The sequence below is a fragment of the Alternaria incomplexa genome (assembly GCF_024043165.1).
Source record: "Alternaria incomplexa strain BMP 0042 chromosome Unknown scaffold_18, whole genome shotgun sequence".
NCBI lineage: Eukaryota > Fungi > Ascomycota > Dothideomycetes > Pleosporales > Pleosporaceae > Alternaria > Alternaria incomplexa.
This window is the reverse complement of record NW_026249867.1, coordinates 441,717-466,932: the sequence shown is the minus strand read 5'-3', so window position 1 is coordinate 466,932 and position 25,216 is coordinate 441,717. Positions and strand designations below refer to the sequence as shown.

The 25,216-nt window shown below is 52.5% G+C and overlaps 8 protein-coding genes across 8 annotated transcripts; 2 read left to right on the top strand and 6 right to left on the bottom strand.

The window, feature by feature from the left end:
• Positions 1-846: 846 nt before the first annotated feature.
• J4E90_010013 (uncharacterized protein) lies at positions 847-2,354 on the bottom strand (the record flags this gene model as incomplete). The annotated part of the gene is made up of 4 exons (XM_051439529.1): positions 847-1,151; positions 1,199-1,275; positions 1,833-2,185; positions 2,232-2,354. 4 exons carry the CDS (start codon positions 2,352-2,354, stop codon positions 847-849), a joined length of 858 nt encoding a protein of 285 aa, XP_051286746.1.
• A 975-nt stretch (positions 2,355-3,329) lies between these two features.
• J4E90_010012 (uncharacterized protein) lies at positions 3,330-4,186 on the top strand (the record flags this gene model as incomplete). The annotated part of the gene is made up of 2 exons (XM_051439528.1): positions 3,330-3,744; positions 3,852-4,186. 2 exons carry the CDS (start codon positions 3,330-3,332, stop codon positions 4,184-4,186), a joined length of 750 nt encoding a protein of 249 aa, XP_051286745.1.
• A 1,340-nt stretch (positions 4,187-5,526) lies between these two features.
• Positions 5,527-6,232, bottom strand: J4E90_010011 (uncharacterized protein; the record flags this gene model as incomplete). The annotated part of the gene is made up of 2 exons (XM_051439527.1): positions 5,527-5,658; positions 5,714-6,232. 2 exons carry the CDS (start codon positions 6,230-6,232, stop codon positions 5,527-5,529), a joined length of 651 nt encoding a protein of 216 aa, XP_051286744.1.
• A 499-nt stretch (positions 6,233-6,731) lies between these two features.
• J4E90_010010 (uncharacterized protein) lies at positions 6,732-8,789 on the top strand (the record flags this gene model as incomplete). The annotated part of the gene is made up of 3 exons (XM_051439526.1): positions 6,732-6,925; positions 6,979-8,090; positions 8,140-8,789. 3 exons carry the CDS (start codon positions 6,732-6,734, stop codon positions 8,787-8,789), a joined length of 1,956 nt encoding a protein of 651 aa, XP_051286743.1.
• A 4,206-nt stretch (positions 8,790-12,995) lies between these two features.
• Positions 12,996-14,705, bottom strand: J4E90_010009 (uncharacterized protein; the record flags this gene model as incomplete). The annotated part of the gene is made up of 1 exon (XM_051439525.1): positions 12,996-14,705. The coding sequence occupies one exon, from the start codon at positions 14,703-14,705 to the stop codon at positions 12,996-12,998; it is 1,710 nt and encodes a 569-aa protein (XP_051286742.1).
• A 4,699-nt stretch (positions 14,706-19,404) lies between these two features.
• On the bottom strand, positions 19,405-21,573 carry J4E90_010008 (uncharacterized protein; the record flags this gene model as incomplete). The annotated part of the gene is made up of 1 exon (XM_051439524.1): positions 19,405-21,573. The coding sequence occupies one exon, from the start codon at positions 21,571-21,573 to the stop codon at positions 19,405-19,407; it is 2,169 nt and encodes a 722-aa protein (XP_051286741.1).
• A 467-nt stretch (positions 21,574-22,040) lies between these two features.
• J4E90_010007 (uncharacterized protein) lies at positions 22,041-23,297 on the bottom strand (the record flags this gene model as incomplete). Its single annotated transcript, XM_051439523.1, has 2 exons — positions 22,041-22,404; positions 23,050-23,297. The coding sequence occupies 2 exons, from the start codon at positions 23,295-23,297 to the stop codon at positions 22,041-22,043; spliced, it is 612 nt and encodes a 203-aa protein (XP_051286740.1).
• A 492-nt stretch (positions 23,298-23,789) lies between these two features.
• On the bottom strand, positions 23,790-25,127 carry J4E90_010006 (uncharacterized protein; the record flags this gene model as incomplete). The annotated part of the gene is made up of 2 exons (XM_051439522.1): positions 23,790-23,897; positions 23,985-25,127. The coding sequence occupies 2 exons, from the start codon at positions 25,125-25,127 to the stop codon at positions 23,790-23,792; spliced, it is 1,251 nt and encodes a 416-aa protein (XP_051286739.1).
• Between the last annotated feature and the right edge of the window lie 89 nt (positions 25,128-25,216).

Below are 25,216 nucleotides of genomic sequence, written 5' to 3'. Positions count from 1 at the left end.
AGTCAGTTGGATTGTTAGTAGGCCGGGGGAAAGGGGTCTGCTAGACCAGGAAGCGGCGGTACGAGGTTGCGCAGGTGTAGCCACACAGAGGGACGAACATGCAAGGTCGAACAGACGCTTGTGTATCCTCGGTTGGACATTCTTCAGTTTCAGAGAGGAGTTCGTGCTACTGCGCCAGACGTTCGGGTCAGGTCAAGATTCGCTGGTATGTTAGTGAAAGGTACACGTCGGAAGCTACGGGAGTAAGCGGCGGAGGAAAGCCGGTGTGTTAGCTTGCTAGCGAAGACGACACTCGTCATCTTTCGATCGCTAATTAGCTCACTCTGGGATTTCCTGCCGTGGTGTGACCTTTGTGACACACCAGGCTCGGCATTGTGTCACGACTGTATGTTGCTGGGCGATGGATGGTCAATTGGCCAATGCCGTCGTGGAACATTTGCCAGCACATATCTTGTGCAGTGTTCCATTGATACGCGAGCCTGCAGTGGGGCGGTCGCTGCAGTGGTGGCGCTGCCCGTCAGATGATGGCTGCTCACAGGTTGTTGCATGAAAAAGGCTGTGGAATTAGCCAAGACAGATCGGCATATTCAGGGCTGAGCAAGATAGAGCAGTGAAAATGTCGAAAGTAGTCGTATTTGATCATGTTGCTATGGCGGCCCTGTGGGCTGAAGCAACGACGCATGAGGGTGAAGGACTCCACCTCTTTCGTATGCGCAGGTAGATAGCATACTTGTCTATAGGAGAAGTCTGGGAGCTGCACTTCTTAGCTATATCCTAGAGAAGCAAAGTGTCAAGCGCATACCTTGGATGATATCACTTCCTCCATGTACGACTTCCGACAGCCTCCTATGCAGAGTGACTGCCACCAAGTAGATGCTTGATGAGGTCTTTAAGCTTCTTAATGTCCTCTGGACTGAGGTGGCTGATATCTCCGAGTGTCGGTTTGCCATGGTCGTCCCAACCGACATGATGATCAATGGGAGCCGGGTTTCGGACGACTTCGTTGATGTCTGGTACGGCCCGGGCAACGGGATGCAGGGGTGCTGGAGCTGCAGCGATGCCCATCGCGAAGGCAAGCAGCGGAAGCAGAACGATAGTAGCGTGCATGGTAGATAGTTGGTAATTGATGTGCTTGGTGAGCTCCTTTGGTACTGGTCAGCGTCAGTGAGTATACGTGCCCGAAGATATTCTTGCTTACGTCGAAAATAGTGTGCGAACGGGATGAAGGTGGTGCTGAATTTGCTGTGCTTCACCTCGAAATATATGTGTCGACTGCTACGTACCTCAGCGTAGTATTTTCGGAACTATTACTTCTCGTATGTAATCATGCCATTCCGAGGTTTCAGAAGCGCATGTCTTCGGCGGCGCTCATCCACTCTCTATGATTACCTTACTCCTGCCAGTGTCGCACTGCGCTTTTTGTCTTCTCGCCGCACGGTCATCGTAACAATGCAGTTGACCCGGGCCGATATAAGGAAGCGTTGACGGCATGGGACATCGGTTGACCTTGGAGTTCGCCGCGGAATTTGCCTGACGCTTTTCGTGGTCAGGGCAGATCTGATGTACATACCCTTCCGACCCATGGCGTTCGACCATTAGTGGCTGATGCTGATCATGTAGTGTAGCCTCCATCGATATTAAGCTGCATGTTCATCGGAATTTCTGACGATAAAGTGGTCCCTGCTACCGCGATTAAGTTTCAAAACAGGTACATTCGTATTTTAATTGGCGCAAACGACCAGGAACGTTCCCACACCAGGTATGCCTAAGGTGTATCCCAGCCACGACTTCAGAAAACCACGATTTCTTCTTCGTCACCATACAGTTCATACGCGTCTTTGTGTCCATGATACCGGAAATAAGCCTCTTGGAACTCCCGGTAAGGTGAACCCTGGGGACAGAACGCAAAGTTTTCCAGTGTGTTCGTTGCCTCGCGATAATCGTCAAACTCGTAGCAAGCATGTTGGTCAGGACGCGTGGCCCATGCAATCAGCTTGTCCCAGTCACGACACTGTCGGAGCTGACCTTCGCCCGACTGATGTGTAACAGGGGCTGGTATTGGTGTGTCGTCCGCATTACACATGATGTCCTGCCGGAGTCCGTCAAGGCAGTGGTAGATGTGAAGGAGATTGAAGGGCTGTGGGTTGTCGTTATGCTTTGATACGATGGCTTTCCGGATGAGTTTCTGATGCAATCAGCGGATGAACACAAACATCATCATGTATACCTACAAGGCAATGCAGATCATGGATTCCTTTGACGTAGTAGATGCTTCGCTCGGTATCCCATGGAAACCGAGTAGAGTTGGGTAGACCGACACGTTTTGCGAATCTGTCGTCGAGCGTGACTGCCATGGCATTGGTGTCAATAGCGTCCCATGCTGCTTCCATATCACTATCACTGGCGTTCGGATGCCAGTACTTTGTCGTCGCGTGACATGGCACAGTAGTATCGTAGGCTAATCCACCTTTGAACTTCGTAAGCTAGCATCAGACCGATCAGGCTGTCACTTACTGTAGTTGCTCTTAGCTGGACTGTGCGCAATTCGAAGCCTTGCATTGTCCATCACCAAGAGGATGTTCGCCGAAAGAGAGAGCAGCAGAATAGACATGTACGCCACGAAGCTGCGCGTGTTGGTCGGGATGATCTCAGTACTCTTAGAGTTCCAGGAAACGCCATCCTTCTCTTCTAGCTCTGCTAGGATTTCTTCCTGTTCATCGCTGCAGACTGGCGCATATGCTGGAGGTCGCTCCATTCTTCGATCCGCTTTGTGGAGTGAATGTAGAAAGCAAGCCTCCACGGCTCCATAAGACGGAGCGCGCTCATTGGGTGTCACAGAATTCGCCTCGAGTTTCACAAACATACGTCGCAAGCCCGTCCCGACAACACCATACCCCAATCGCACCGCTCCGAGCGCGGACCATGAATGAATAGCGACGCGACCAGCCTCGGTCCATCGTTACATCGCCGAGAAATCTGTCTTGCGGCGCGCGTACGATCGAGGAAGGTCGCAAGCATCTGGAGATGATGATAGCGATACAAGTGCTACCGAGTGGCTGGATGTGTGTAAAAGTGAGGGGCTATCGGGGAAGGTGTGCTGGGGCGAAAGGGTGTTACTTGCCAGCCTCGCCAAGACGCTAAATGTGTCGACGGTACCTTCCTTGTTGGGCAACTTCACCCTAACACGGCAATCTACGATGTCCAATACTTGGGTCAAGCTATATCTCCGATTGCGCTGTCAATGCGCAGCGGCGGCGAGGTAGCGCACTTGCAGACTACTTTACCTGGCCGATGTCGCCATGGCTTGACGCAATCGCCAATCCGCTGCCATGGGACAACGATACGTGATTCGGGAGGCAAAGACAAAGCAAGAGCTGGATGAGATACTGGATATTATCTGGGCTGCGAACTACACACCTTATGAGCCGTTCATGCAACTGTTCTTCCCGGTCCTTGGCTACACGAGCGCCCATCGCGACCTCGCCGTCGCCGAATCGAAGCAACGCTTCTGGAAACAACATCAAGAGGATAATAGCAGCCACTGGTTCTACGCTTTCGACACAGTCACTAACAATACTGTTGGTTGCTCGCAATGGGTTATTTCGATCGTCAACCCATTCGCAGCAGGCACACCCAAGTTGACCGCGCCGTGGTGGCCCGAAGGCGAATATCGGAGGTTCTGCGAGTCAATACTCAATCAGGTGTACAGGCCGCGAGCGAATTGGATGACGCGGCCACACTGTGGTAAGTGGAGCATTTCCTTTTTCCTCAAACGCGCTATTTCCGGATGAAGAAACGTGAATGTGCGAAAAGTCGAAATGATCTTCTTCCTGCCGCTGACTTAGTATTAGCACTCAACTGGATGGCGGTAGACCCTGCCCATCGGAATCGCGGTGTTGGCTCTCTACTCATGCACGTTGGTATTACACGCGCGGACGGGCTTGATCTCGAATGTTGGATGGAAGCATCTGCCATGGGAAAACCGCTTTACGAGAAGTTTGGATTTCAGTCTCTGCTGAAGATTGCTTTCGACAATGAGAAATCGGAAGCCAGCGACGAGTGGAGGAAGTGCGCGCATGAGCTGACGCCTCCGCCAATCTTCGCCATGTGGAGACCAAAGAAGTCGTCTGGGGTAGGCCCCCAAGGAGATTTCCAACTGCCGTGGTCGCTGGGCACCAAACCCTGAGCATCTGGATTCAAGTGGTCGGGAGAGATGGTAGTACAGCTGACGGAAAGCTTGCTTGTGTATGGAAAGGATGCGATCAGATCGAGCCATCGGACAAGTTGAGCAGGGTTGGGTGCTAGCTTTATGGGCGAATGAATGCCGAGTAGTTGTGTTGGAGGAGCGATTGGAGTACAGCACGTTGCCTATGTGAAGCATGAGCGAAGTACATTTCGTAGTTGATGGCATTGAAGAGAGACGCACACCAATAGATACTTTTTTTGATTGCGCTTGACACCATCACATTCATCCACGGCTACAACTACTGTTTCGTACACACTGACCGCTGGGAATGTTACCAGCTGGAGTGTGCCGCTATATTAGCCTTTGTTAGATCAAGAGCGTAGTCTGGCGCACCTTAACTCGTCCTCGTGTCATATCTTCATCGCCCCCGCAACGACTTGCTATCCGGCAAGCTGGCAACAGTCAACGGAGTATTTGTGACTGCAGCCGACACAGATGTTGCCGAGCTCCTTCGTCTCCCATCTTCTTCTGCATCCACAGCATACCCACACGCAATCGGGCACAGGTTCTGCACCGGGGTAAGGGGTGTGCTGTAGTATCGGGAGCGCTGAGTTTTGTTGCTTCATGTCAGAATTTGGTTTGGCGCTGGCGCTGGTGGAGAATTGTGATTGGAAGGCTCCAAGTGTGGTTGATGTGCTTAAGTTGGGCACAGTATCGCGTCACTTTCGAGGGTATTGTGGATTAGAAGGTGCATCTAGAGACGCCGATATCGTGCTCGATAGCAAACGCGCAAATGTGCTCTGAGACCGGACGCGTGCCTGCTCGTGGGTTCCAAGGTTCTGCTTGAAGGTTTTGTCGGCATTGTGACTAGTGATGTGAGTGATTTTGAGTGATAACGTAACGCGCTGTGAAGCAGTGGTTCCAAAACAGTGAGTATTGAAGAACCGCTTGCGTGTCTGTGTAAAGCCAGTGCCGGGGTCGCGGTTGCCAAAGTGAAATGTTAGTGAGGAGAAAGAACCGACCATCACGCCACGCTTCACACCTTCCTCTTAGATCATGCACCTTGACTATCTCTTCTACAGTCCGTCTTTCCTTTCCCTTGGCTCTTTTGCAAGTTCTCGAATTAGAAAACTAGTCTATCAATTGTCCGTGCTATTTGTCGTTCGTAGTGGCCGCCATCTCCACATATCCTCGCGACACAGTATCGTACACGAGAAACTCGCTCGGCTTCATGTAGGCGAGCTTGAGAGAGACCTAGATGACTGTATTAACTTACAGCAACAAGAGCTTTACCTCCTGGAACTAGTTCTGCGGCGTAGTACCGTAGCCGCGCGGCCCGCTCAGTCCCATCCAGCCTGCAGCTTCTGAATTGCTTCATCCTCAGACACAACATCTGCCATCTTTGCGTTTATGTCGGAAAGGTTTGCCTGGTGGACAGCAGGTGACAGGTCACCGCATGCTTCTCCAACAACCTGAAATGATGATTAGTGACGTCTACAGGGACTCATGCGTTGCCAAGTCGGTCACCATTGGTCGAAATCCCCAGCACATGGCATCGAGGGCAGTCGCGCGGACGCAACCACTTGTACTGACACCACAGATTATGACAGTATCGACGTTGCGACTTTGGAGTTGCGCAGCCAGATCGGTCCCGAAGAATGCGGACGGGTAGCGCTTGGGGACGACAATTTCACCAGCGGCGGGCTCTAAACCAGTATACCAATCTTCGAGGCCGTCCCCGCAGCCGACTTGGAACAGCTTTAGTAGCGGTACTTTGCTGTAGAAGAGGCCCGCATCCGACATGTCCGGCTTCGTGTATTCGACTCGTGTCCAGATCAACGGCGTTTTGCCTTGGCGGGCGGCAGAGACGAGTTTTGCGATGGACGCGGGCGCCGCCGCAGACGCAGGGTTCGACTTGGTGTCCAATGGGCTGGCATCGTTCCAGTAGGCGTTGCAGACATCGACAAGTAGCAGCGCCGGACGTTTACCCCATCCTATCCTCCCGGCGAAGCCATCCTGATAGTCGCGATGCGCTTTCTGGGTCATTTCGTCGTGGTTGTGGCACTAGAGGTGAGTCATGATTGAAATTGGGCGGAGAAGAGCGAGGAAACTATGACGGTAGCGTCGCGCCGCTTGCTATGTCCAGCACTGGAGGTCATCACCATTGCCGTCCATTCAATTCGAGGCGCAACGTGACATGACGGACTTATCAGCACTGGTGCCGGATGGAGCTTCGGAGCAGTTCCGCCAGGGCAATTAGGCGGCTTTCACGCCCCCAGACCGTCGGGAGTAAGCAACCGGTTCCAAGCGGACCATCAATATACCGACATATACTACCCGAGGTATCTTGATCATTTCGCACCGCCACATAGACGGGCCCTCGGCGGAACGCATTCAAAGGCTCTTGTGTCGAAGTTGTTCCGATGCAATGGCTTGCGGCATTGCCTTCCGGCCTGTCAGCATAGCGTTGATCTTTGGTGCACCCGTTACGCGCGTTTGAGGGACTCAATTCACAACTGCAGTTTGACCCCGGACTTGGCACCACATGATCGGACTTCCCCACATGAGCAGCCTGGGTACCCAGCCGGAGGCCGATGGCTCTCCTTCCCCCAAGACTGCCAGTTCTGTCCCCGCCATGGACGCAAAAGAAGGGAGGATAGGGAACGCCTTTGCGTGCGAGCGCTGTCGAAAACACAAGGTTCGCTGCGTTCCATCCGACACGCCGGCTCTCTGCCAGAGGTTTGTTTACCCCAGCCATATTTTTGCTCCACATTGAATGACACGTGCCCCAGATGCCAGAAGGCAAGAGTCGAGTGTGTGGAACATGTTGCGCGCAGGCGGCCAGCAAAGGCGCGCAGCGATGGCCAAACACCCACCAAGTTGCGCGACTTCGACAAGAAGCTAGACAAGTTGTCTGCTATTGTTGCGACAATGGCACCGGCTCCGACACAATGTAGCCTGCCATCGGTAGCCACCATCCCATCGCAATTGTTGGATACCACACAGCAAATGCCGACGCCGACACCAATCACCGCTCCGCCTGTCTCAATGCCACCTGCTCCGAGGACATTATCACTTCCCGCTCATGCGAATCAGTCCGAAAGTTCGGCGCCATTCTGGGAATCAATGAACGACACACTGTCTTGCCTTGGCCGACTGGATCCTGTTATCAGATCGATCAGCCTGGTGCATATGCAGATGCTGCTCGACACGTATCGCAGCATGGTCGACTTCTTTCCCTTTGTGTCATTACCGAGGGACGCCCGCTGTCAGGACCTCTTCCAGAGCCGGCCGATGTTGATGTTTGCTGTACTAACAGTCTCTTCTTACGATTCCGTCCCACTCCAGAGAGCACTGAGCCTAGAGTTTCGTAAAGTGGTCATGGTTCGGATCATGAAAGGCGAAAAGAGTTTGGACCTCCTGCAGGGACTCTTGGTCTTCATAGCCTGGCACCATCACTACATGGACGTCCAAGCCGTTTCCATCACGATGCTTCTTCAGTTGTGTTTGGGTATTGCACACGACCTGGGTCTGGATAGCATAGGGAGGACTGTGAGGAGTCCTCTACAAAAGGAAAGCCCGCGGGACAGGGAAGCCAAACGGGCTTATTTGGGATGTTACTACTTATCCTCCAACCTGGGTCTGATGGAGCCAGTCAAAGCAAGGACCATGACGCACACCAGCACACTCCGGAACTACGCGTCGGAACTAGCCTCTTCGTGGGAAAACACGTCAGATTCCGTCCTTCCAATACTAACGGATGTCTGCCAATATATGGAGGACGTGGAGGAGACTTTCCGTAACCAGTCAGAGCAAGCAGTGGTGGTTCGTACACAAGTCAAACGACTGAGCGACAAGTGGGAGAATATTCGTCTTGCATCCAAGCTGCAAGCGAAAGATTTCAGTAAGCATTCACAACACTGTAACGTTCGCAATTGCTAATCCCTGACTAGCAATACTACAATGGCTACAGCTTGCAGCACGCATACACCTGTATCGAACGGCAGCTTCCATCGATCTCGTAGATCGCGATAGTACACCGTGGGCTTCGGGCTTTCAACTATCACTACGCGTCACCCTGGTCCGGTCCGTCGAACAGTTCCTCGACAACAGCACAAAGCTCCCGACCAAACATTTCGATTTCGTGTCGCTGATCGACTGGCTCAACCTAATCAACACCATCACCAGCTTGAGCAAGTTGGCCATTCACGCCTCGCCCATGCCGGGTTGGGACGCTAGCGAGCTCCAAATAGCGAAGTCATTCGACTACTATCGCGAACAGCTATCCTCGCAAATGCCTCGCCCTCGCGATGCTCAAGACAGTCAAGAAGACGCGTTTGAACGCTTCCGACGCATCACTTCAGTCATGAGACTAGCGCTGCACGATGCAATGGGCAGGGGAAGCCCGAACGGCAACACATTTGAGCTAGCGACAGGCTCGGGACGGACTGTGTCTCTCCTCCACAATCTGTCACTGCCTAAAATCAACGGAAGTGGTACGACCAATGGAGTGGAGAAATTACCGAGTCTACGGGACGTGACTCCGTCGCTTGATATTACCAGCACCGATTTCCACTGGAAGTTCCTCATGGGCACGGTTTGAAGGAAGATATGCCAGAAGCTTGTGCACCCACCACATGGGTGTATGGCAGTGGTTCGATATATTGTCGCGATTACTTTCGCGATCAGCCTCGAAACCGGTCACAGCACAATTACACCTCCACATTCCGGTCGCCACAGGTTTCCACATCTGTATCAAATGCCGGTGCATATTCTGCGGTCTTTCTCCGGCGGCATTATTTTCCAAGGAGAGACGATCGCGCATTACCGACTGACCGGTGGCTCCGTGTCGGTCCTCCCATCCAATGTCCGTCCGTGCCGAGGCCCAGTCCGCCGCACGCCTTCAAGGCACTTCCAAGGCAGTCCATCGGGCTGAATCCACATTAAAAAAGTCACTTGCGCGCCTCCGAACTTCTACTTCTGTTCCTGCTCCGCAATTCTTCCGTAAGTTCTTGCGACGGCGCGGATTATTTCCGGCTCTGATTGTTAGCGTTGAACTACCTGTCGCTGTTGCATCTCTTGTTACTGTCGCTTATATACCCAGCATCAATTATTGCATCGAATATAGATTCTTGAGATGTTTCTGAAGTGTGCCTTTGGCTTGTGAAAGTCTGGACCTGAGTTGAAGCCAAGTTTTCTTACTTGGAGCTTGGAGCGAAAGCATCGGTTTATGCGAAGAGGCGCACGCCACAGGCGTTGTCAGACGACCTCTCTCGTACTTGTCGCAACCACACAACTTTTAGCTGAATAGTGAAGATTGAGAAGATATATGATGGGTAGCTCTCAGCTACTATGACTTGATGATTATGTAGCGACTTTTCAGTCAGAGATCACCTCGTCAATAGTAAGCTCACTGCTCAAACCTGCGGATCACTGCTCACTACTTTTTTATCTAGCCATGTTCTACGCTCGCACTGCAAAATCAATATCCTGAATCGTCATCATCATTATCAGATACAGAAGAGACGACTCCTAACGCCAGTCATGGGCTGCATGTCAAGCAAACTCGCTGGAACGAAGCACGATCAAGACGGATATGGACCCAACCCAGGGAAGCCGCCTGGCCCTCCCTACATACTTTCCGACGGGACAAACGCCAGAAATACATCTGGTAGAATGTACTACGGTGGTGGCTATGGCGGCGATGGCGGAGGGTACGGCGGAGGAGGAGACGGTGGAGGTGGAGGCGGTGGTTGATACCGATTATCAATAAGGGCACGACGTTTTCGTGTTTGTTTGATCTACTTAATGTCTTATGGTTTTTTTGTTCTCTTTTATAGGCAGCAAGCCGTATGTGCTTCCAATGTATCAGCCGCAACAATGACAATGACTTCCGCCTAGCATAGCCGCTTGTATTCCCATCTTCTGACTCAGCTGAGTGCGATGCGATACTTTGGTTCTTCATCTTCGTCCCATGGTACTGCGGTGACGCGACGCAGAGCAGCGAGCGACTCACAGCTTCCGAAATCCATATGTACACATCCAATCAGGTTCTCTCGAAAAGAGAAGTATCGTCAACACAAGAGCTAGCATAGCCGCCTTCTCAACCGTGCCTCATATCCGCTACGGCACAGCCAAGAAGTATGAACATCTCTCAGAACAGTCTTTTGAACTTACCCATCAACCTTCCAGGCTTCACACACCTCTTCGGTTCTCTTCATCAACTTTCTTCCCAGATATTACTGTCGTCGTCACAGTACCCCCCTTCAGCCATTTTCACTTCACCACAAGCACTCGAGCCAGCGCACACACATTCGCACTATTCGTTCAAGCTAGAGACTACCACGCCATGGGATCTTTTCTATCAAAACTAAATCGCGAAGTCGAACGCGTGAAAGACGAAGTAAATCACATATCGGCAGTATATGCTGCCCGAAGAAACGGTGCAAGAGCCCGCGGATATTTCGAGGGTACTGCTGCATACTCAGGCCAAAACAGGCCATATGGTGATTTCAACGGCACATATGCCAGGACAACCCCGTTTTATGATAGGGGTAATATGCACGGCAGGGAATACAGTGGGTTGGGTAGAGCAGACAGTGGGTTTAGTAACGGTGAAGGTGGTGGTGTAGGGGTGTTTAGTGTGGGCAGAGTTTCTGGTGAAGGAGGTAGAGGAAGTGACTGAGACGGTTGGCTGTACACGAGCTGAAGATTCTAGGAGGACAGAACATGGAATGCGCGCAGTCTGGGCTCTGGGTACTGGCAGAGTTATCTTTGTGCCGTTATTCGAAAGTTTGAGGTCACTGGGGAACATGCTCACATTGTGTGCTTCACTGCGCTCTCTTCCATTGTTCACGCATAAGATTTACAAAACGCTACTTGTATCTTTATTACTCCAAAGCTTTCGCTTCTCTCACACGCTCATACAGACTTCCCTTCCCCGCAGCCAAAAGTTACCTGCGAGAGGTATACTCTACACGTTCTATACCCACTCCAAGTTCCACATACCCCTCCAAAATCCTACGATGGGTTGTTCATCCTCCAAACCAATCCCCAAACCAGTCTCCAACCCTCCCACCGCAGGTCCACCGACTCCTTCTCCCACGCCCACCAAGCCAGAAGGAAAGACTCAGTCTGAAAATTTAGCAAAGCGCAATACTCCCACACCTCCATTCATTACAGCGCCTTCTACTCCTGTTCCGATGAAAGGTCCTTTGGCAAGCAAGTATGGATATTACGATACGGGGTTCACTTGGATCAGCACGCGGGATAAGATGATGGAGTGATGGGTGGGCCAGAAAAAGGGAATAGCAATTTGCGAGACTGAATATAATGAGTGTTGTGTGAACTAGACAATGAATCTGGGAGTCTGTTGTGATTTGATCAGCCCTAGAACGCGAATCACTCATACCCATGCCTGTTTCTCGAAACAGCGTATTGCTAGTTGAAGGTGTGAACCTTGGAACTCATGAAGTGAGTCTCTTCATTAACTACAGTGATTTCACACATTTTTCTTTCTCTTTTACTTTCCGAAAGACTACCTAGGTACTTCGCATACACCATCGAAGTTCGTACTATCAACCACCATCGACTCCCAACCTCCATCATCAACCATGGGTTGCACATCTTCCAAATCCACAGAACCGCTCCCTGTCCCTCGGCCGATCGAAAGAAACACCACTACTCATGTCACTACACCTACCGCTGAAGGCCCTAGTACCATCTCCGATATCCCACACCCACAGTCACAGCTGCCTCGAGCGACCATAAGACAAGTCACGCCGGACGCCCCTGTCCTGACTAACGCCAAGATACACGATGCGCAGGCTGGATCGAGTAGCATACCGTACTACGAGAACAAGTTATGGCGACGAGGATAGGGTGTATGTAGCGCGCTGTTATACCCACATGTTGAAGATGCCACTTCACCTGCTACCAGCACTCAGATGATTCAATGCTATTCTTCGTTCGTCACTGCCACGCCTCTCCTCGACCTGTCATCCTCCTTAACACATAGCGAACGCTCATACCAACCCCTCCCCATACTCAAACACTTCCCGTATCCTCAACCTCCCAGCACTTAAGATTATCCAAATCCAACACCATGGGCTGCATACCGTCGACTCCCAAGCCTACCACCAAACCCACCACCAAACCCATTACCATACCCAACCCTAATGCCATTCACCCTAATCCTACTAGCAGAACACGACTAACGCGAAGCCCTATTTACTATCCACCCGAATACACAGACGCCAGTAAGCTGAGCTATAACCGCGGAAGTGGTGGTGTGTACAAGGGCGCGTCGGGGAGTACGTATAAGAGTAATAGAGTGTCTGATGCTACAGACGTAGGGGGAGCTGGAGGCGGTGATGGAGGTGAAACTAGTGTCGGTCATAGTCATGATCATGATTATGATCATAGCCATGGCCATAGTGATGGTCATAGTGTTGTGCATACTGGTGCGCATAGTGGACATAGCGGTGGACATAGTGGAGGACATGATGGTGGACACAGTGGCGGGGGTAGTGGCGGAGGAAGCTGATTGCTGTGAGCGATGAGCTGTGAAAATATGATGGAGATACTGAGGCAGCGAAGGGATAGTACGATAGTTCTTTGTTTCTGTTATTGAAGCGAATCTGATGTTGGGTATCTTTGCGCCGTTGCTGTTTGGCCAGCTTTGTACCTTGTCACTGGGCTCGACATCTGTTATAAGCCCTCAAGAGCCTCTCAGGTCAATTCGTTGCCCATCTTCTGACGAGTGTTGTCTCCTCTTCTTTCAAGTGTAGCCGTACCATGGCGACCTCGCTCACCGCATCATACGAAATGGATGCCCCTCAGTGCTAAACACCCAGCTATCCAAACTCGCGACTTCAACATCCGCAAACGTGAGCCAAAGATACTTCAGCGTTTCCGCAGCCCAGAAGCTTTCTTGCATATCCACCCATTTGTCCTCGCCCTTTGACTTTGTATCATACACATCAGCCAGTTGTGCGTATCCAAACGGCGCTTTGCAATGCTTTTCCATAGCGGAGAAAGCTTCCCATGCCCATTCGCGATACCGTTTGTCGCCCGTTATGCGCCATGCGTAGAACAGGCTCTCTACATACTCCGGCCGGCCTTTGTATGCTGGTTCTCGCGCCCAGATACCGCTAGCCATCGCTTCGCGCTCTTGACGGGCAGTTTCTGGAATGAAGAGCGGGTCGTCGTATCCGAACTTGGGTATCCATGCCCATGTCTCTGGACCGATCTTAGTAGGTGTGGAGGTATACGAGTGGCGGCAGCCTTCGAGGAGCGCGAGCGCGAAGGTACGGAGGTAGGGTTCGTCGTAGAGTCGGGATGCGAGGAGGATGGTACCGGGTGCGAAGCAGGCGAGATGTCCTTGCTGGTTCTCATATTCTTTGTTGTATCGTCCGATGTACAGGTGCTGCATGTAGTGATCGGGCGCTGGTGCGGATCGGGAACTGAGGTGTTTGCGTAGGGAATACGCCGCATCTGTGAAGCGATGTTTGTATGTGCCCATGTGAGGATCTGTTGGCGGTGCTAAGAGCGTCATCTTGACGAGGTACTCGTAGTATGAATCGTGTCCACCATCCCAGTGCCTCTGGCGGCCCACTGGCTCTCCTGTCATGATGTCGACGGGCGCGTCAACCATGCCTGGCCACGGTGTCTTCCACTTCGACCATACAAGTGGCGCCCACGCGTTCGTCGAGTTCTGCGTGTATGTCAAGTTGCCAGTCAATCTGGTCAAGACGCGGTTCTCGAGGATCGAGGAGCCAGTTCGCGCAGGGCCTATAGCGGGGTGTTGGTCGTAGCCGTGTTTGGTTGGGTCGTCACTGAAGACGAAGGAAGGATCTGGCTCGCCCTGCTCTGTTTCAAAGTCGACACGAGGCCATGGCATGCCTGTGGGGGTGTCGTATGCTGGAGCAAGCTTCCCCGCTAGGGTGACAGCATGCTCCAGTACAAGATCGCGTGCCTCTTCGCTCAGTACGTCTTCCGGAATGAGCCCGGCGTCGTATATGTCCACAATAGACAGAAGCCCACCCAGGTATCGTATCGTAGTCTCAAAAGGGTCGACGAGGTCCTTCGCTTCGGTGAAGTCGATAGCGAGTATATGCTCGAGAGAATGCGCCAGCTCGTCCCATAGCCCCATGAGTGCCAATGTGCTCGCGGAGTCCACGATGAAAGCTCCCCACCCATTTCTGGATGACGAGTTGCCTCCCGACACAGGCAGGATGTCATCGCAGCCCCAGGCGTTCTCCCTGTACTTCCAAAAGGTATATTTCATGGCATCCCGCACGCTCTTTGCTCGTGCCTCGTCCGCCTTGCCCGTTCCATTCCAATCCGCATGTTGTATCTGTGCGCCGAACTTCGGTATGTCCCTCTCTCGGACAGTCGGGTTCTGGAACTCCTTGATGAGGAGGTACAGGGTGATGACGATGATGGCCGCGAGGAGCTTGAACGACGACTCGGGATTCCGCTCGAATTTCGACTTGCCCCAGCGGCGGAAGCCGGGCATAGTTAAAGAGTGGTAGAGGCCTTATGGTGCTGGCAGAGGCGCTCAAGAGGCGGGTGGTAATAGCGCGCACATCTGCCCAGGTGGTCTCAGGGTGCGGAGTGGGTGCGAAGGTGCGGCGATCGATGTCCAAGATTCCAAGCTATGAAACCATGCTTGGCTCCAACGGGATGCCTATTGTGTGGTGAATGAAAGAACGGTATTCAATGCTAATGAGTGAATGTACGAGACGAGTTTACACATGTGAGCGCTAACGTCGTGTCGCGCTCGAGTCTGAGAGCTGCTTCAGGCTTGGCGCTGAGCCCTCAGCGTCGTCATCGCGAACTTTGCGACACCAACGCGTGTGCACCTCCTCAACTCCGATATGGCTGTCTGGCAGTACGTGCGCATCCTGAACATGTACGCTCTCACCACTAACATTGAGATAGATGGTTCAAGAACATACCGCCCAAGACGCGCATGATCATTGGCGCGGGCGTCATGGCGTACGCGGGCGCTGGCCTCTACATATCCGACAAGGCTGAGGAGAAATTTGGCCTTACCCCAACCGAGAAAGATCGAAAGCAACTTCAAGATGTGATACCCAAAATTTCAACTATCGAGAAACGAACTTCATGAGGTATGTCGTCCCGTTTACTGTAGGATTTATTCCCTCCCAGGAGACTGACATGGTGAGGAGCAACAAGCTCTTTGACTTACAAAGATCATGAGATGGCAGCTGACGATTTTCAGCCGCACACACCAGCCTCGTTCCCATCCTGTCGCTTTCGGTTGCCAGTTCGGATCGCGAGCCGGGTTTTAACATCTTACCGATCTCAAGATGTTACTGGAGTAGTTTTGCTTAGCGCGTGAATAAGATACGACAACGTCTTGCAACGCAATGCTCGAGGCAGAGTGATGCCTACCTACTTGGGCTTCTGTCAGCAGCCATGGATTGAAACCTTAGAGCTTGGCAATAGTCTTAGGGTTGGACAATTGTGTGAGAACTATCGAGGCTATGCAAAGCCTGGAGTATCAGCGTAGTGTGGCGCTAGAACACGAGACTCATCGACGCACTACGCTTGCGTGCATATGTGGCGCATTTCATAGCTTGGGCGCGACCTTGGCGCTTACAGCCGCCTTCAGCTGCTTGATGAGCCCGTCTCATTTTGTTTGTCCTTTATTTGGGTCCGCATCTTCAAGGCCGATAATACATGTAACATCACCGAACCGAACCGATGGATCTCTCGTCACCGTCTGAAAACCGTGCAACAGTCAGGTATCCATCCATCCTGAAAAAAGCTCAGCAGATTGTTGTCAGAAGTAATGAGCAGTGGAACGACGTCACGTTCGCCGGACTGGCGGATAGCTTGCCATGGGCTGACTGCCACACAATGAGAAACCAAGCAACCTTGGAAGGACCTCAACGGCACGTTACGAGTAGAGATAAACAGCGAGACGAGGTCACCTTCGAAAAGCCGATTCACACTTCGTCGTCAATTCCAGACCACATACCATCAAGAGATGATTTGGCTCATCTCCGCAGGGCTCTGGAAGCTATCCAGGAAAAAGATAAACAGCGAAAAAGAGCCGCATTCGTTAAATCGATGGGACAATCATCATCAGCTGAAACCAGTAAAGCAGCAAGAAGAAAGAAGACCCAAGTGACGATTAAGAAGAGAGGGCAGCAGTACAACAACAACGATCATGTACCATCATGGGAGCCTGCTGAGGCCTTTGGATCTTCGATAAGCTTGGAACCTAGTGCTTCTTCCTTTGCAGCTGATCCAGAGCGTGGTGTTATCACCAAATCCGTCAGTTGGGGAGGAACTCCATCCGTAGTTATAGACTCGGATCATTATCGATCAAAAGAAGCAAGAGGAAGAACGAAGACTCGAGATCGCTCTGCATCACCCGTTCACTACAGTGATACTGCAAGCACACGATCACAATCACAAGAATCTAGGTTCTACCACGATGACTCGCCGGATTGGATCGCTTCTCCCCACTATGAAGCATATACATCCTCTGGTGCGGCCTCCATACGTTCTACCAGTAGCTTCGTTAAGCCGAGTTCACAACGGGCTGGCGGGCCACGGGTCTGGAGACCGTGTCAAACTCCTGAGAATACGTCGGGGTACCAGTACACCTCTCTCTTGGCCGATGAGATCCGGCTCCTTCGCGTCAGCCCTGCTTCATCTGGGGATCCCCTACTTTGTTCTTTGAAAATCGTTCCCTTGGTTAAACTCACAACGATCCTCCATGAATTTCAGGCACTGTCATATGCGTGGGGCAACGATCCTCCTTCCTACCCAGTATCCCTGAGTGATCTTCCCCAATCAGGCGAGTGTTTATCCACTACTGCGTCGACGAAATGCTACACATATCTGGTCCGAGAGAATCTATATGAGGCCTTACGACATATTCGTCTAGCAGACGATTATCTGTGGATCTGGGTAGATGCTTTGTGCCTGAATCAAGATGACGAAATCGAAAAAGGTCAGCAGATTCTGAAGATGCCCACTATCTACTCGAATGCGTGGAATGTCATTGCGTGGCTTGGGGGGGATGAGGGTTCTCCACAAGATATCAAGAACGCCGTAGGGCTGGTGCCGAAGATCTTGAATCTAAAGAAGCTCAATGCCGCCCTGCAGGGAGAGACGCTTAGCGAAGATATCCTTCGTGCTTGGGTCGCTTTTGGCAGACTTCTGCAACGACCATGGTTCAAACGCCGGTGGGTCATTCAGGAAGTAGCTTGTGCAAGAAAACTATGCGTACGCATAGCGGATCACATCTTGAGCTGGCTAGATTTCGCTGACGCCGTGGAACTGTACTCTGACAACCTCAGTCGAATGAGAGTATTGTATCGCCAATCGTCGTTACTCAGAACAGACCCTGTCGCTTTGGACGGTATCGACTGTAATCAGGCTGTGGCGCTGATGGCATTTTCGCGCAACATATTTCGAAAATCTTCAGATTCTGTGATTGTATCCAAGCTGATGAATCTGGAGTGTCTGGTTCTCGCTGCCTCGAGTTTTGCAGTATCGGATATTCGAGACGTAGTATACGCCTTATTGTATCTTGCAAACGATAGCTATCGGCCTCTCGTCACGCGGCTCAAAAAGCCGGCTCGCCTCGTCTTCTCGTCTAATTATTCGACACACCCAGCGGATATATTTGAGGAATTCGTCCGCTATAGTATAGCAAGTTCTGGGTCCCTGGATATCCTCTGTCGGCCTTGGGCGACCTGGCCATCTGCAGCGCATACTGTTCACTACGAAGACCGAACAATACCCTCTTGGATTGGGGTAGCATCCTCCAATCGAGACGGTCCCGATTCGCGGCATATTCCACCGGAAGGCCTACTAGGTCCAGTTGGCGGCCATGTGTATGACGCATCTCGTGGCATAGCGGTCCAAGCCGAGACACTCAGATATAAAAAAGACTGGGAATTCCATACGCCCTCATTTTCAAGCAGTCCGGGTGATGAAGGGGTCATCATGATGAAGCGAAGCCCAGTGCCACAAATAATCAGCAATGTTTTACGTGTCAGAGGTATGATACTCGGTAAAATCGAGACTGTGTCCGCGTCGACTGCTAGCGAGGGACTTATCAAAAATGATTGGCTCAAAACGCTTGGATGGCAGGGAGCCTTGAAAAAAGGTGTCGATGACCAGCTTTGGAGGACCCTTGTTGCGAATCGCAATGCAGAATCTAAAGTTGCTCCTACCTGGTATCGGCGCGCATGCGCTTTGGCACTCACAAAGCTCGATCATGCCGGTAACCTCGATATCACAGTCTTGACAGCTGATCCATCACAACCGGCTACGTTAGTAAGCTATCTCACACGAGTACGAGAAGCGACTACAAATCGGCGATCATTTCGTTGCGAAATCAGCCATGCCGAGTCTGGTTCCATGGGAGCCCAAACGGACGCTATGGTAGGGTTTGGACCAGAGCACATATCGTCTCAAGATCATGTACTGGTTTGCATTCTGTACGGATCGTCAGTGCCGGTGATATTGAACAAGATCGAAGACAGTGCTTGGGGCACCACTCACGTGAAGCTTGTCGGAGCCTGCTACGTACATGGACACATGGAAGGGGAGATATTCTCTGGTATGAGCAAGGAGGAGATACGAGATAGATCGAAGACGTTCAGCATCCATTGAGCCTTGCCTGGATATATCAACACATGCGCTACTTCACAAACCTCCTTTTACTTTCCAAAACAAGAACCAAACCGGTCGCTCTATCTCTATCTGGAATTATACCCGTATCTCCTACTTCCTTTCCTTCGGCCACTTATCCTGATCATCACTATAATCTGGCAAATCAATCTTCACCACCGTCTTTTCCTTCCCTTCACCTTCCTTCCTCTCATTCGCCAAAAGTACATCCACCAAAAACTTCCTCAGACCTGCTGGCGTCTTGTTTGTATACACCCTGCAAAAGTACCCAACCTCCTCCATTTATTGATACCTTTCAAGCTCTCAGCAGTCAAGGGGTCCTTAGCAGCCCATGTCTGAAACGTCTTCTTGTAAATGCGCTTGAGATAGACACGTGCTCGATTTGGCCATATCAATTGCTCCCTAATATCGTCAAGCAGTGAGTCTTTCACGTCGGACGGAAGTTTCCTAGCCCAGAGAATGAGATCAGAGTCTGGCATTTTGAGAAAGTCTGGGGGCGGACGCTTGGTTTGCTTAGCACCGGGAGTGGGTGGCTAATCGGATGCCGCAGCAGGACTGTTTTGTTCGGGCTCGTCGTCGGAATCGAAGTCCAAGTCGTCTGAGTCACTTAAATCCATGATATCGTCTTCCGCCATCTTCGCCTTCTTGTGGCCACCCATGTTATCTTCGCCACCACGAGATCGCTTGGCAGCTGCGGGTTGCCTCTCATCAAAGACCTCATACCTCTGCTTCATTCTCTCTCCGATGATATTCGGGATTTCAGTCAAGGTCTTGCGATCGTCGTCGGTGAAGAGGTCGGGGTCCTTGAGCCATATATTGGTCAAGCGATCCTTAGACTCGTCGTCGAATGTGGCGCCGGAAAGGACCTGCAGTATTGCCCTCACTGAGATACCGTCTTCTGTGGCTTTGTTGCTGAGTTGGCATCGTTCGATACGTTCGAGATTGCTTTCTCGCCATAGCTTGATTTGCTCGGAGGGTACTGCTTGCTCGTCGGCGAAATCTGCGGGGATATCGGTGATTGTGTCGGGGCGGTTGAGTAGAGGGAGGTAAGAGCGATGCGGTGGATTGCCGGTAGCTGGTGGAGGATCATCGCCTGGTGGAGGGTCACCGCCTGCTCGAGGATTGCCGGTTGCAGCGCGTGTAGCCGCTGCCTCTGCCGCTGCCTTTTCATGCTCAGCCTTCATCGTCCTCCATGCCAGCTTGTAGGCCTGTTCCTTTGTTTTGCAACCTCTATAACGGTCAGGTCGCTCTCGAATCAATCCGCGAAGGATGTTTTTGGATGCTTGGGTGTTTTGTGGATCGTTCAAATCGTCGATGTAAGTGTCGTCCTCATCTTCGTCGTCCGTATCCCAAACATTCTTTTCGGGAGGAGGAGTAGGGCGTCTTCCCCCGTTACCACCACCGGGACGGGATCTTCTGCCACCACCGCCACCACCGCCACCATCACCACCACCGCCGCCGCCGCCGCCATGCCTGTTACCTCTAGCCGCATGTTTACGGAATACGTACTTATCGAACAACCTCGGCGTATCTGGCTTGCCTATTCGATCCCGCCAAGCGGTTGCCACCCAAGGCGCAACGACCTTAGGGTTCAGAATGCGAAAGACATCCGGTGTCACCTTCAACGAAAGCTCACCAGCTTTGGCATCTTCCTCACTCTTGTTCTGTATGATCTTCTGCATCTCCACTCTTGTGTACAGAGAGTCAAAGGCCAAGCCGTCACAATGTTGTGTCTTATTCCGCCTCCGGAAAGCAGCACCCAGATGGCGTAAGTAGGGCGACGAGTCTTTGTACAGATATTCGAGAAAGGCAACGACGTACGGCCCGCAAGCCCCACCATCGGCCTTAAAACTGTTGTCATCGAACTGGTGTGGAACGTATTTGGCGGTTTTTGCATTGTATCGTCCTCGCTCGAGCCCGAGAACCTGCTCGATGGCACAGAGAATTTTGCCGGCGACTGTTGCCGCTCTAGACATGTCGGGGGGAAGCCGCTCTCTCTTTCCGTTGATCGTGACCAGTTTGATGTTGCCATCGATCCAGCGTGCTGTCTTTGATTCTTTATCGACGACTAAGAGACCCCAGTGATTGCCGATAACTGGAGGACCTTCGGCAAGCTCCTCTTCTTCTTCCATCACCTCGCCTTCTTCGACTCCTTGAGTACCTGCTTTTCGAGCTGCCTTAGCTTCTTTAGCTTCCTTTGCTTTTCTCGCTTTCTCCTTATACCATGCGTCTTGTTCCTTGGTTGTTAATGGCCCGTCATTGACAGGCACTACAATATAACGCTTTGAATCTCTTAATGTCGGCTCAATTTTACCATCTTTGAGCAAGTCCTCCATGGTACAATTTCCGTTACCGAAATTAAACAAATCCCAACCCTGGTAAATTGGGAGTGCGCAAACGGTTCCCCCCCTTTTTTGCGCAGTCAATAGAGCGAAGGCAACATCGAGACTACCAGCCTCGAGCCAGCAAGCAGGGTCATCGCCTCTTGTAGTTGTGATGTCCAAGTATTCCCGGACTCCGATTTCGCGAGTGTAGCCATGCTCATTCTTGAGTTCGACTAGACTCGTTTTTAACCATTTATCGAGGGGATCGTCGTCAGTCTGTGTGCCTTTGTCGTTGCCAGTTGGCTGGACCGCTGGTGTGCCTTGAACATTATCAACTTCCGTCGAGCCGTTGGCGGTATCTTCTGGAGTGCCTGCCATTAGGAAAATGCTGTATTCGTGGTGTCCTTTTGATGAAATCAACGAGTGTCATAGATCCCGTGGATGTATATGCTTGATATGTAGCATCTTCCTCGAGTCCTCTGAACAAAGCCGAAGACACTTGAAAAGAGAACGGGATGCGACGAACAAAGACACCAAGGTAGATAGCAACGCTCTTTGTCGAGTATCGGACGACACCATCATTGTCCGAGTCTCTTTCATGTCCGTTTTGGGATGGCCATGTGATCAGCTCATCAGGTGGTTAGCGAAGACATGATATAAGGCAAAATTGGAAGCGGCAGTGAACGTCGTAAATCGTCAATTAAGCAGCTAGCAGAATGTTTAATCTGCCGTAGGAGTGTCAGCGACGACGCCGGGTCCACGAAAGGCATGGACGGTTACCCAAGAAAGCGGTAGATAATTATCCATGCTGCCGGTACATTTCCTAACACCTTTGTCATACCCGTCTACCTCCATTGTCTTGCCGGCACTGGCGGTACAACCTGTCGGTCATCTGCCCCTTCCCTAAGCAGATTTGCCGGATCTGTAAACGGGTTCGTATGCGCTTCTAGATCCTCGGGCGACGCTGGTGATCTCGCATTCTTCGGCTGCTGGCCTGGGGTACCATCGATGAACGTGAGACCGAAGTTGTTCAACGGAACGGGCGTAGCACTAGCACCGATTCCAGAAGAAGGAAAGTCGCGAAGGTTCTGTTGGGCGGGGGTAAGGGAAGAAGAGCCGCTGAGATCGTCTAGGCGCATAGACTGTTGCGCATCGGTCTTTCGGTTGATGTATGCGGCAGCGAGCGCGAAGCCAAAGTAGATAGCCATGCTGTTACTTATTAGCTTATTTCCCCAACACCACCACCCATGTGTTATCGTAAAACTTACCAAACCGCTCCCAATAAGCCCAAAACCTCACAACCCCGTTCAATACCCTTCGCCCATCTACTCCACCTATCCAACGTATACATCGTCTTATCGTATTGCCAACACGAATCCCTAGTGAGAGCCACAGTGTGCCTCAAACTATAATCGATCTTGCTACTGGGGAAAGTATTCATCCAAACAGTGCCCAAAGCGACCAGCACGAAGTAGACGGCGAGGCAGGTGGACCAAAGCATGCCAGCGCGGTTGGAGATGCGTGCGGAGCGGTAGTGGCTTCGAAGGAGAAGGAGGAGATCGATGACTAGGAGAAGCGGGTTGAAGATCAGGATTGCTATGATCGTGCTGTGAGGATGACGGTTAGCATATCTTCATAGATGGGTTGGTGGTATAGAAAGACAAAACTTACAAGACCCCTCCCATCTCTTTCCCACTCAGATACTCGGGCCCCATCAGCCCCGGGTCCGTATTATTCCACCCAACATCCATCCCATTCCAGAACTTCACGCGATCCACATTCGCATACAGCACCGGCAACGTCTTCACGACCCTATTCAACACATACCCATCCGTATCCCCGTATAGCCCATACCTGGTGAAGTCAAAGTTGCTACTGTCATCCACATTCCAGCATTCGACTTCGCTTTGGGGAGAGGCGAGTAGACGGTGGGCCATGGCGACGCACAAGCCGAGTTGCGCGACGGCGAAGAGGATGGAGAGGAAGAGGAGGATGTCGGTTGCGAGGCCGGTGCGGGAGGGCCAGCGGGTGGAGCGGGAGTGGGTGAAGAGGGTGAGGCAGGAGCGGGCTTCCTTGAAGGGGTTTGTGCGGGGGCGCGCCATGATGGCGTTGTTGGTGGTGAGAGATTTGTAGTCTGGTGTCGTTTTTTGTTAGTGGTGGGTGACTGGAATAGTTATCTGAGAGTCGAGGAGGGGAGATAGAAGGTGAACAGGACAGGATTTATCCATCCCCCAGGCCCTCAGGGTCTGTGGTGTCGTCGTCTGGTAGCGGTACAGTGAGTACCGTGGGTGCGACGCCGGAAGCGAAGGGGAGCCATGATACCATCTTCAAATGTCCTTGGGCAAAATGGGCTGATGGCGTCTTCAGGAAGGAGCGACGACGATAGCGTCGCCGAGAAACCACGCGAGGCGAACGAGGAAAGAGCGACCGGACGGAAAGGTATCAACTTGAATTGGCAGCTACATAGAAACATTGATCGGGCTCGGGGCTTCGCAGGGGGTGTACATGCTTGCGTAAAGCAAAAGGACAAAAAGGGCTCATGACAGGGTAACAAGGAGATTAAGATCGTAATCAATAGAGGTATTGCAAGTTGTTTACATGCGGCTGCGATAGGGCCTAGGGACAGCCGGCTGGAAGAGCCTATCCGGCAGCCTGTTTCCATACTGATCGAAGCGGTAGTCCTCCTTTTGTTCAATCCACATCTGCCCAGCAAGTTAGCCTTGTGCTAACAGCTAGAGCTTGCTACCGTAGGGGCGGGGCGGGTAGCCAGCAGTGTTGTAACCACTCACCTCGCGGTCGGCGTAGTTCCTGTCCAACGGCACTGGTTGTGGATTTAGTATTTCTTCGTCGCCAAAGCCCGCGTCTCCTTGGAACCTACGCGAATAGTGCGCTGCACCAATGGGTTGCGGGGCGCCGTATTCGGCGTACGCAGGGGCTCGAGGGCCGTACTGACCTGGGCGTTGGGCGCGCGCGTTGCTCTGCATCCAGGAGTCGCGCTCGGGGAGACGGTCCTCGTACGATTCAGGGCGGCGGCCGAGGGGCTCGGGGAAGCGCGGGTTGTAGGTGCCTTGAGTCTCGATGGGGTACTGAGAGCGGTAGTGGTCTTCCTGCTGGTAGCGCTCGTCGTAGTGGGTCTCGTAGCGGCCGTCACGACCTTGTTGCTCAAAGTGGACGTCGTGACGGGGAGCAGGGCCGCGGTCGTCGAAGTGCTGGGGTCCGCGCTGGTGTTCGTCGATGTACACGTCGCGACGCTCTTCGTAGTGAGCTGGGGGCTGACGGTCGCGCTCAACCCAGACATCGCGGTGCTCCTCTACGTGTCGCGGCGGCGCGCCATCACGCTCAACCCAGACATCCCTCTCGATGTGCGTCGTGTGGGTGGGCTGGGCCTGAGGCTGGGGCTGGGGAGGTTCCTGATGGATGTCGATGTCGATGTGCGTCTCCTTGGTGGTCGCCTTGGGCTTCTTGGGCTCCTCGACTGGCTCCAGAGCAGTCAGGTAGCCGATGACCTCGCTGAGACTGGAATGCGCGATGGCGAGCTCCTTCTCCCGGTTCTCGAGCTTCTCCTTCTCGCTGAGCAGCCAGTAGACGCGGTGCCGCATGCCGATGCGGCGGCCGTCCTCGACATCGCCGGCGACGCGTTCCGTGTGCGGCGTGATGTTCTCAAGGGCGCCGCGCACGTCGCGCATGCATCCGTAGACCCACTTTGACTTTTCCGGGTTGGCCTCGAGGATGTCGTGGATCTCGCGGATGGACAGCAGGCGTCGCACTTCATCGAGGTCGGATCGGACGCGGCCAATGATGCGCACGTAGACGGCGTTGGATGGGCCAACGTCGCGGACGCGCTTGGCCTTGGTGAGGAACTCGGCGAGCTTGTAGGCACCCCCAAGGGCACCGGCGGCAGCACCGAGCGTGAGGATCTCTCCTTTAACCATGACGGGCGGTGAGGTGGCAGCTGCTGGGAGCTACCGGCTTGGTGAGGGTGATGTTCAATTGAGTGAAAGGGTGCCTGCGTCTCTGCCTG